The 11,815-nt window shown below is 36.4% G+C and overlaps 1 protein-coding gene across 1 annotated transcript; it reads left to right on the top strand.

Annotated features, from left to right (window-relative positions):
* Positions 1 to 1,998: 1,998 nt before the first annotated feature.
* Positions 1,999 to 10,535, top strand: LOC101162526 (DEP domain-containing protein 7). Its single transcript, XM_011476326.3, has 12 exons — positions 1,999 to 2,225; positions 3,125 to 3,301; positions 3,387 to 3,528; positions 3,637 to 3,732; positions 4,405 to 4,571; positions 5,315 to 5,525; positions 6,196 to 6,326; positions 6,425 to 6,580; positions 6,669 to 6,811; positions 6,883 to 7,008; positions 8,390 to 8,465; positions 10,023 to 10,535. Exons 1-12 carry the CDS (start codon positions 2,159 to 2,161, stop codon positions 10,232 to 10,234), a joined length of 1,704 nt encoding a protein of 567 aa, XP_011474628.1. The 5' UTR covers positions 1,999 to 2,158; the 3' UTR covers positions 10,235 to 10,535.
* Positions 10,536 to 11,815: the final 1,280 nt, after the last annotated feature.

Genomic DNA, 11,815 nt, shown 5'->3' with positions numbered 1-11,815 from the left:
AAAAAAGTTACGTGATTTAAATTAAAGTCGTTAAACAAATAAATTCTAGAATTCAGATGTATTTTATTGTTGTTCTAAATAATAAACGTTCAGTTTTTAACCCCTTGACGCCCTTTGATGCAAATACGCATCAAACCACACTGGCTCCAAAATTACCCTAATCTGGCATCCACTGGAAAACAAAATAATAAAGGATTTTTATTTTTTTAATCTGAATAAAAAATTAAGTCGTTGTTTGAAGTTGTTATCATGAAATTACCTTTTTTAATCACAGACGTTTCTCCAAAAGTTTACCTAAAAAGAAAAATAAAGACAGCATTAATGCGGACTCAAGATCCCCAGAGGTTAGTCAAAAGACAGCATTAATGTCTACCTAAGAAAACACAATTTTAATGGCATTGTCTTAAGGTTAACAAGGTTATGCAACTCTGTCAAGATGTTTCATTATAATCATAACCCAGCTCTGATTTTGGTGACAAATACTTTTACTTTGACTACTTCCTAATTTAATATCCACATTGTTCAAAAGAAATGTATCAATGATGAAGGGGGATAAAAATATTTTGATTAAAGATTTGTTTTCTTCAAATCTTTATTCAAAACATAGAAATGTGAAACACACAAGAATCAGAATACTTTATTTATGTTCCAAGGGGAAATTGCATTTACAGCAGAGCTCTTGTCACTGAGTTTCTGCACAGTTGGATATTGAACAGAGGAAAACGCTATTTACAATTTACAAATTTTCAAGGTACACTCCAGGTGTGTTATAAAAATAAAAATAACACAAACAGACATAAATTTATGTTAATAAGTAAAACTGAGAAATATTGTCTGGTTTGGGTAAATAACTCAAAGAAATTCTGAGATTTATTATTAAATGTTTTATAGAAATATATTATAAATAAGATCAGGAATTTATCAAATAAAAGTGGGAAGACAGCATAGTTTCATAATCAGTAAAATCAGTATTAATGTCAGATTACTGATGCTGAAATGTTGTTGGGCCTTGACATGACCAAATGAAGGAAACCCAGATTATAATCCGGAATTAAAAGGGTTTAATTGGCTTCACCTCTGCATCACTTCCTTTACTCCAATTACACTTTAGTTATTGAGAGACTTTACTTTCAATGAATCCTTTGGTACTTGTGTTATAGGACTGACTTTTTTTTTACATTTTGAATGATTGCGTCAGCTCTTTACCCCTGACTGATACTGTATAAACTGCTCTCTAATATCCAGTTCAGAAAAGCAGAAATATTTCAGGCATTTAAAGATCTATTTAACATTTCTAAAAAATATACAAATTGTATTTTATCTGTTTGGCAATCATAAAGCTCATATAATAACATTATATTATCTGATTTGTTTTGAGGTGTGAAGTGTCAAACAGCAAATCTGTCAGACTCGTCTTTGTGACCCGTTGTTGAATCAAGTGAACATATCCATTCAATCCGTCTTGTTGTCTTTATGTCAAAAGATTATTGGTTTAAAATAATTGATTAAAAAACTATGGGGTACAGCGGGGGGGGGGGGGGGGGGGGGGGTTGTAAAAGCAAATAAGTATATGTAAATACAACATAACTACATATATGATTAAAAGGCAAATTAATTTTGCTTCAACAGTGTATTTAATTTGCTTTTGCTAAATGTAGATATTGAGTGCAGAGATGACTAGATGAAGTTAAATTGTTTCATAAACCCTATTTATAATTCATTGCGAAACATGTAAATAAAAAAAATTAAACAAAAAAAGGCTGTCATGCAATAAATATATCAAGGCAAAGGCAAAAAAAAACATATTTAATAGTGAGATATACCATCCTGAGTTATTGTTATTTCTACAATTATTTAATACTGAAAAACTATAGATTTTATAATTGGTTTATAATTTGGTTCTTGTTTATTAAAAAAAAGAAGAAGAAAAAAAAGCAGATTACATTTTAATTCAGGTGAAAGCCAAGAAAACGTGTGACTTTGCCATCTAGTGGCCAATCAATAAAACTACACGTAGGAGTCAAACGCCGCGTCTTTTCCCTCTAGCGTGGCAGGGAAACTCGTTTTCTTTCCCTGCTTTTTCTTCTTACTACCACTTGTAAAAAGGCCAGTCCTTGCAGATTTTTGTTGCTTCCCCCCCCCCCACTTTTTTTCCAACATGGCCTCAATTAAGGAGAGAGCTGCTGCACTGAAACTTGCAGAGAAACTGTCTGCGCGTCGTCAAGGTGAGTTTACCTGAGGGGGACAAGGCCTCTGCTCTGAAATGCTGAACAGATAGCCGATGTGACAGAAATGCTCTGACTGTATTTATCCTCACAGTACACCTAAATCTTGTATCCAACTGCTTCAAATCTCAAACAAATCCATCCAAAATAGTTTATATGTGCTTTGGTAGACGTTGCAGTTGGGCCCTAAGTGAATAATAACATGGGGGCCCTGCAGCGGTCCTTTTTTCCCCCCAGTTCTTGCCTATAGGGTAAAAACATCAGACTGAATCCAAATGTTTTGATAAGAAATGAAAAAACTGGAAATATTAAATTAAAGTAATGTACCACTGAATTTATTGAATGTGCTAATTTGTTGTTACCCATTCACTTTTGAGTAGGAACAAATCTTCTGTCTTTTCTTCAATTAATCAGGTTTTACTGAAGAAGGGAAAATAAACCAAAATACTTGAATGAATAAACAAAAGTGTGTTAAGTCAATAGAAAAAAGGAAATTCTCTTAAAATGATCATTTTCGGCCTCTCCCTTTACCTTTCCTCCTCTTTTCTGTTCCTTGTATCATTTTTTTAAATTCTTTTTGAGTTTCTTTGATTTTGTTTTTGCTCTTATTTTGTATTTCTTCCTGTTGTTGTTTAACTTGCATTATTTAAATTTTGTGAGATGGTTATTTTCTTTTTTTTTGCTGGCATCAATAGTATAATGATAGTGATCATTCTCAGCACCGCTCAGATGGCTACGCTTCATCTTACTGCTTTGTTTTAAATATCTTTTCAAAGAACCTCTCTGCATTTGGGTTTTTGGTGACTGATTTACTGGAAATTGTTATCATTTTAGACATTTTTTTTAAGGTGTTGGGAGCCCTAATGTTAAGTCCGCCCCTGTTTATGTGCCTCTTATAGTTCCTGGAGTGTCCACCAACTCGGACCAGTTATCCTCCATGTGGAGTAGCCTTATTTCCCACCTCAGGTCAACTGTGATAGTGAAGCGCAGACTAGTCCACCTCAAGTCCCACAGCGACTGTTTCCTGGGCTCGGAGGCCGTGGATGTGCTAGCAAACTACATTAAACAGACCAAAGGTGGGGGGATTTGTGGTGTATGAAAAACTCAGCACGCTCAGCAGGTCTTGCCACCTCAAAGTTTTTGTTTTTCCCACTATCAAAGGTGCCAGTGTGTCACGGGATAAAGTGGTGTCTGTGTGCCAGACCCTGCTTGAGTGCCAAGTGTTTGAGTCGGTGGAAACTAAGGTTTTAGGCAAAATCAAGAAGCGCCATTTGTTTCAGGACAGCAAGAGTGCGCTTTACAGGTTAGAGGTTGATGCACAAACAAACAAACATTCCTCTCTTAAGTCGGTGAAGTCATCCAGGTCCCTCCCTTAAGCAGATAAACCTAATATCTGTCTTTTTACACGCAGGTTTGTAGGTGTTTGTACAGCTGCAGTCGATGACCTGGAACGCAGTGCGCTTGAAAATGGGATCCAAAAATTCCTCCACATCTCTTCTCCAGACAGGTGTAGTGACATCAGAACCTTTTTTTGACTAACCTCTGGGGATCTTGCAGCTTAAAATCTCACAGGAGCTCTTATTTCTCCTTCATTTGTTTTAAAGTCTTCTACCCTTTTAATGCTTTTATATTTGAATGATGTGTTTTTCACCCTTTCAATACTTTTTTGTCTAAAAGTGCATAAAAATATTTATTTAATTATGTTTTGATTTTTTTTTGGTCTCCCTCTTTTTGTCACACATTTCTTTGTATATTTATATTTATATATTAAATATTTAGGAAATATTGAATAATGCATTGGAGTTTAAAACTTATGATACATGGAGCCGATCAAAAGGGGGGTTTTACCCTCTACACAACAAATACTATTAATTTAATTTAGTTTATTTTTCATTTTGCAAATGTTGTTTGTTTAATTAGCACCAAAGCTATATTCCATATCTAAGATTTTACTGAAAATATGTTGTCTTACAATAAGTACACTTAAAATTAAAGAAATACAATTAAGGAAATTACAGAATTTGATTTTTTTTTTTTTTTGATTTTATTACGCATTTGCATTTTTCCTTCTTTCTTGGATACGCTGTGCAAAGGTTGTACATTTGCAGACGGAATAACGGTTTAAAAAAAACGGCCATAAGTTGTTATTTTCTCTTAGCATATGTATCCGTGTCTGTAGGTTGCCAGGAGATCAAACATGTCCCTCTGAGTCACATTTTGAAGCCTCAGAGACGCCGGTAAAGGTTGGCCGGCAGGGGGCGCTCCACGCTAAAATGTTGTTGGAGCCTCCTGTGGGTAACTTGAGCACTAGCAAAGTGAAGACGGACTCCCTTTTACCTCAGCCTGGTAAGCCAGCATATGATTGCTTAGTAATTGATCAATGTACCTGTTTTCCTCCACTGAATCATGTAGGTAAAATAACCAAAGATCTGAGCAAGAAAAGCTCCTGTTTTCATCAGAAAAGATGAAAAACTTCTAAAATTTGAATCAAAAATTTTTAGGCAAACAAAAGTTCAGTCTGCTTTACGAAGAAACAATCCTGAATAAAGTAATCCAGATGTGTCCATGTAGAACCACACTGAGCGCTGTTATGTTTAGATCCTTCTCCGTCAGCAGAACACAGCTGCTTGAGGTCATGAACTGTTGACTTCTTTTAGATTTTCTCATAGAGAACGGAATTCTACCACACAGCATTTACTGTAAGTCTTTCAAATCCCAAAATTATGTTGCAGCCCCACACCATCACACTACCGCCACCATGTTTGGTGTAACAGAAGGCACACCTTCCACACAGCTCCTCTTTTATCTCATCAATCCGCTGAGCATTTGTTTAAAAGTTTTTGGCAAAATCCAGTTGTTTCTTTAAATTAGAGGCAAGTTTTTGTTCTTTTTACATAAACGTTTTTTGTAAATTAAAAGTTTGACTTGTGAGGGATATGTAAGCTCTGAGTAACCATGCATCAATCAAACTGTTGCCACAACATTTTCCTGCTTTATTTACTTTACTAAGCCAGTTGATTTGTATATTTAAGAATTTGAAAAGAGCTTAATATTTATGGTGACAGAAAGGCTCGCTGTCTTGTGTCCAGTGGTGGATGAGGTGTGGCAGGAGCAAATTCTGGTCCGTTTGTTGCACCTTGTGGAGCTCCCTGTACTGGAAGGAGTGCTTCAGTGCACCCAGAGCCCATCATCTCAGCTTCGATCCAGCCCAATGGGTCACCTTGACCCAGATGTGATCAACAGCAGTAACCACCCGGAGCGACAAATCCTCAGGGCCTTCAAAGACTCCCATTTTCTCAGGTATATCCAGTATTTAAAACTTAAAGTCCCACTCTAATGAAAATCATGTTTTTTGCTGTTTTTAAAATGTTCTTGTGGCATTTTTCTCATGATGGATAATATTTATAAGCAAAATTAAGCTTAAAATAGCATGCCTGAGTGTTTTCTTTATTTAAATCGATGTCAATCAGGAGCAGGCAGAAGAATGCAGTTTGAAAATGAGCTTATTTGTGACATAGACAATAGGCTGGGTGGGCCACAAGCTCTCAGCAATGGGAAGGGGGGCCGGGGTTGCTACATGTCAACAACTCAGAGGCAAATTTCTACCAAACCTCTGCTGCTCTGCAGAAAATCTGGCCTAGGAAACAACACAGCTTCTCTGATTTAGGCTAAAAACAGCAAAGTCATAATTTAGACCACTGGGGACGCTTTTAAAAATGGCTCAAAAGATGATCAGAGTTGGACTTCAAGCTGGACTTTCAACCTTCAGGGCAGGGTTGAAAGATTTTTACAGAACATAACGATTTGATTTTATGTTTTTGAGTATTGCAAAGGCCTGGTGGTTTAAGCTTCTTGTAGGTTTTGTGGCTATCCTACAGATCGATTTTAAAAAGAAATTCTTTCTGAAACTGAACTGGGGCAGATCTCCAATGGGACAAACCTTGTGGCACTGTTTCTGTTTGTGCCTCAGTGAAGATGAGTGGCTGTGTGCAGCTCTGGACTGTTTGGACTTCCTTCCTGACCAACTGGTTGTGGAGCTGAACAGAGAGTTGCCTCACTGTTTTCCTCAATGTAGAGAAGGCTTCAACCAAGAAGCAGCAGGTGACTGCATCAGAAATTCAAGCAAGTGTGTCAGCATTAGCATTGCCTGCATTCAAACTATCTTTGTTAACGTCAGGTTTCTTTTTCTTCTGCTGCAGTTCACAGCTGTGCTGAGCAGAGTCCTCTTCCCCAGAGCGGATTGGCTCAGTTTAAGCTGGTACTCTATGGGATACTGGTCAAACACTACAGAAATATGAACCCTCTTTTGCCACAACACTTCGCTGACGTCTACTCCGCCATCACAGACCTGCTGAGTGAGGAGTCAAACCTTAAATCTACCTGAAATCTTATCCATCTCACTTCATTTTCATCATGTGTGCATGCATGTCTGCTTTCCTTTAGTCAAAGCGAAGTTGGAAAAGGCTTTGGAGGCTGTCCAGCTTTGTCTGAAGCTGCTTCCGCAAAGCAACAGAGAGGAGCTGCGCAGGCTGCTGGCTTTCATGTCTTTGGCAGCTGACCCAAAGGGGATGAGAGTAGACAAAGAGGTGAGAAATAAACCTCTCTTGTGAAACTTCTGCGATTTTCCTGTAGCACATCACGATTCTTATTTTTGTAGGTAGTAAACAGGCTAGCAGTAAAGAAGTCCTTCTCCCGAGCAATACTGCAAAGCAGATCTCTTTCAAAGGAGAAGGAGGACATTATGCTGGTCTTCATGCTTAGCAACATCAAAGAAATCTTTAAGGTAACAGATGTCAAACCATTTCACCTCCACTATGTTCATTGCCACCCATGAAAACAGACTTTAAAGGGCCTATATCATGCGAAATCCACTGTTTGAGCTTTTAAGTCTATTATATATAGATAGATAAATCTATATCTATCTATATCTATATAGATATAGATATAGATATAGATATATATATAGATATATAGATATATAAATATATAATCATATTGATATAGTTTGATTTAATTCAATTTTCTTTGTATAACCCAAATTCACAACAACAGTCATCTGAAAGGCTGTAGGCCCTTTAAAGGCATTTCCTGCTATTTATATGGAACTGGAAATAGTACAAGAAAGTAGTCCTATAATACAGTGTTTTTCAACCTTTTCTGAGCCACGGCACACTTTAACCTTAAAAAAAATCCCGCGGCACACCAGCATCCAAAAATTAAAAAAAAGGAGAAACTCATAGTCTGTATTGATCTACAGCCCCTCCGCAATCTCACATGCATTTTTGAGATAATTGTTGCAGAAAAAGCTGGAAGTTGCAGCTGTTTTTTTCTAAAAGATGCAATAAAAGATAAGTTAGAAGATTTAAAAACATTTTGATGTGTGTTCGTTGGTCTGAAGACGTTTAACAACAGATCTCCGTATGCGCTGTCACTCTCACAACCCAATAAATCATGGGAGATGTAGTGTATAAAACGGCCAGAGATTGCTTTTCGTAGCTTCAGTGTTTTGTTCACTTGTTCCACGGTCTGATACCGGATTCTGTGGGAAGCTACACCGCTAAAGACGAGCTTTAGCTGCTATTTTTTTTAGAACTGAGCGACTTTACGAGCTAAATCGGGACAAGGAAGTGAGGACTTTAACCACTTCTGATTGGTCAGACTGATGACATGTGATTAAGCCCCCCAAGAATGATTGGTGGAGACAGTTAAAGGGACGGGACTTTTCCAAAATACAGCCGAAGGTGCAGCTGAATCGGGGTACCTTATCAAAATGTCTTTAATAAAATAAAATAAACGCAAAGAAAAAGTATTTTATGATCTTTTATATTCCTAACTCCTCAGTGTTTTATCAGGGCCTGTTTGGATAAACAGAGAGCTGAAATCATGGAGATGGAAAATGTTTTTTAGATCAGTTAATGAGGGCAATTTCTCAACGGCACACTTGACCATCTCTCACGGCACGCTAGTGTGCCGCGGCACACTGGTTGAAAAACACTGCTATAATAGATCCCTGAGGAACACCTTATCTAATATTGAACCATCAATATATAATTAATTTCACTAACACCCAGTAACTGCTGACCCAATGGCTTTTTGGTATATGTTTATTTTTTATTACTGTCATCAGTGCATTTTAAAGCAGTGCTCTTGTCCCTATGTTGCAGACACCAGGGACACTGCACAAAGGAGTGAGCAACAAATTGGAGAGCCTTGCCCAGGGCAAACATCCAGATGTGACGGGTAACATTTCTGAATGCAGCCTCTAACGTTCCAACGCAGAAAATAAGCTTCAGAATTTTAGCTTTTAGCCCCTAAATCCTTAATAGTTTTATGTTTTGTTAGTTCAGAAATTCTTTAGGAAAACTGTACACGACTATAGGATACATGCTAAATGTCTAGTATCACCTAGATCAGGGGTGTCAAACTCATTTTCACCGAGGGCCACATCAGCATTGTGGTTGTCCTCAAAGGGCCAGATATTACTTATACATGTAACTAAATGTAATGAAAAATAAATGTAACTCTTCCTTAAGGTTAAATAACTCATTATTTATTTATTATAACTTTTTAAAGTGACAATTACAGTTGCATAGAAAACACATGTTTGCTTGTTACTTTAGCATAAATCCTTTTAAATGTGATTCTGTCAGGTTAGGTTAAATGGACAGTGTTTAAGTCCTAATGTATAGTTGCCCAATCCAGTATTTCAAGTCCAATTCCCCCTAGATATGAATAAATTCACACCAATTTTTGTTTTTTATTTTAAGAAATTAAAAACTCTTATGCTCTCGCGGGCCACATAAAATGACATGGCGGGCCACATTTGGCCCGTGGGCCTTGAGTTTGACACATGTGACCTAGATCAAGTATACATTTCTCTTAATGTATGTTCAAACTGCGCATAATTTCTTAAAATTGTCGTCTTAAAGATGCTGTTATATTTGTGTAAACTAAAAAAACAAACCATATTTTGGAAGGACACAACCAAAACACCTTCTTTTTCAAGTTATACATTTGGTTTGAATTCATTAAATATAATTTACAGCAGAATTGATCCAAACTTTTAATTAAGTATGGATTGAAATAATTTGAGGCAGTTTGTTTATCATTAGTCGCTATATTATTATTGCTTTGCAGGGCATTTATGCGTTACCAAATTTATGGTTGGTTCCTCCGTAATTTTTGTGTTTGATACTGATTTGTTTCAATTCTTAAGAAAATAAAAGATGAAAACAATGACATTCAAAGAGTAAAACAGTGTAAGGTTTTTTGAACAGTAATCTTCTAAAGATCAAATATTACCTTGATAAGTTGAAGTAGAAAATGGAGTTAAAAGCTAACAAAATATTTGGGGGGTACATTTGTCTAGATGAATGCTCAAATAGCATTCAGTCACCTAAGCAACTTGATTTTCAGATTTTTCCAATGCACCCAGGTATTTGAAATCAAATAGTCACTAGCTCGTATATACAACTCTAAGTATCAGATGAGATTTTGCAGTGTTGAAAAATGGTAAGAAAACCTTTTTTCACGAATGAAATTTCAAGATAATCGGTAACATTACGGACATTAGGATTTTGTTGGTTCACTTTTTTTAGTGTTGGTAAATCTGTGACCTGGTTATCCATTTATACCTTAATCTGATGGATTTTGAAGTGCAGATATATAATTCTAGCTGTAGTTCCCATTTTAAACACTAAGTGTCAGTATTAAATATATTTTTCTTTTAAAGTTTCCAAGCAATACTGCTCTGTGATCATGGAAAGTGACTCAAGCAGCTGCTTCTCTGTGCTTCAGGTTCAACATTACACCAGGAGTTTTCCAGCAGGACGTATTCCGACTCTACAAAGAAGACCACAAACGAGGAGCTGTGGACACTGTTGAACAAAATATACTTGGATACCAAGATGTCAGAAAAAGAGAAGAAGCGCCTCCTTAGACAATTTAACCAAGCCCATCCTGAGTTATTTAACCAGTATTTTGGTGACTCTGCAGTCAGCTGGCTGTAAAAGTCTCACATTTTGTTGTTAATTTGAGAAAATGTTTAAATAAGTGATCTGTAAAGCATTCGACTGAGACTAATAAAACTTTAAAAGGCACAAGAATGACCAAACAATTCAGCAAAGTTGTTACATAAAAACTTATAGTAGTCTTAAACGAGGAAATACAAATGTTACTGAAAGAATATGTGCTACAGTAAACCCTGTTATGCAAAAGAAAAAACAATGTGTATAACACAATCAAATTGATCTAAACTGTTGTTTGATGTCATCTATGTAATGAAATGTATTAAATGAAAATTCTAAACATCCATCAAAATTTGTTCTATTTTATCCTTATTAAGCTATGTTTAACCGGAATCATTTTTGTTTTTGATCTAATAAACCATTCAATGAGAAACTTTACCCTATTAGATACATATTTTGAATTATACGTTTCTTTCCCAACAGTTTAAAAATATACATTTTACAGGTAAGAAAACTGCTAATTATAGAAATGTGTGTTTAAAACGTAATATTTAAACAGAAAAAACATTTTTGCATTAAAAAACTTTATTATTCATGTTTTTATTTATTTTAGATGACTAACAGTTTGTGTTTCAATACTCAGAATTTTTAATCGATATCTTTAAAAGTTTGAGGATTTTTTTCTTAGTCCACATTTATTTATTTATGTATTATGTCCTACTTGTATTCCCCAACTATCATTTCCACTCAGCTGTTTGATGAGTCAAAACTCCAGGTTCATTATGAAATGTATAAGGGGGAGTTGTACGCTTACAACCAGATCTTATGCAGAACAAGGGAAAGGTACTTCTCTGAAATCATTGGAAGTTGCAGCAGCAACTCTCGTGTCCTGTTCACAACAGTAAACAGATTAACTAACCCTCCAACCCAGCTACCAATAGAACTGGTTTGCACACCTAAATGTAATGAGTTTGCTGTATTTTTTAATGACAAGGTTCAGGGCATTAAAAAAGCCATCAACTCCACAACACATATAACTATCGAACGGCCACCTACTCACTCTAAGCTGACTCACTTTGTACCTGTCACTGACCAAACTGTCCAAGAGACCATCACCCGTCTGAGCTCGTCTACATGCTGCCTTGATGTGTTACCCACTAGATTTCTAAAGTCTGTCCTGAACAGTGTGTTGCCATCAATTACTCAAATAGTTAACATGTCTCTTCAATCTGGAATATTTCCAGAGGCCTTAAAAACTGCAGTCATTAAACCTCTCCTGAAGAAGAGCGGTCTTGATCCCACTGTACTGAATAATTACAGACCTATCTCTAATCTGCCATTTTTAGGAAAAGTCCTTGAAAAAGTTGTCTACCAACAGCTCACTGATTTTCTCTTATTAAACAATTCATTTGATGTTTTCCAGTCAGGTTTTAGACCCCATCATAGCACAGAAACTGCTCTTATCAAGGTAACCAACGACATCCGCCTGAACACTGATGATGGCAAAGTCACTGTCTTAATCCTGCTAGACCTGAGTGCTGCCTTTGATACTGTTGATCATGGGATCCTTTTGAACAGACTCCAAGACTGGGTTGGCATCTCTGGATCTGCCCTAAGTTGGCT

The sequence above is a fragment of the Oryzias latipes genome, chromosome 6 (assembly GCF_002234675.1).
Source record: "Oryzias latipes chromosome 6, ASM223467v1".
NCBI classification, from domain to species: Eukaryota; Metazoa; Chordata; class Actinopteri; order Beloniformes; family Adrianichthyidae; genus Oryzias; species Oryzias latipes.
Note: the sequence above shows the minus strand (reverse complement) of the source record. Positions and strands in the feature narration are given on the sequence as shown.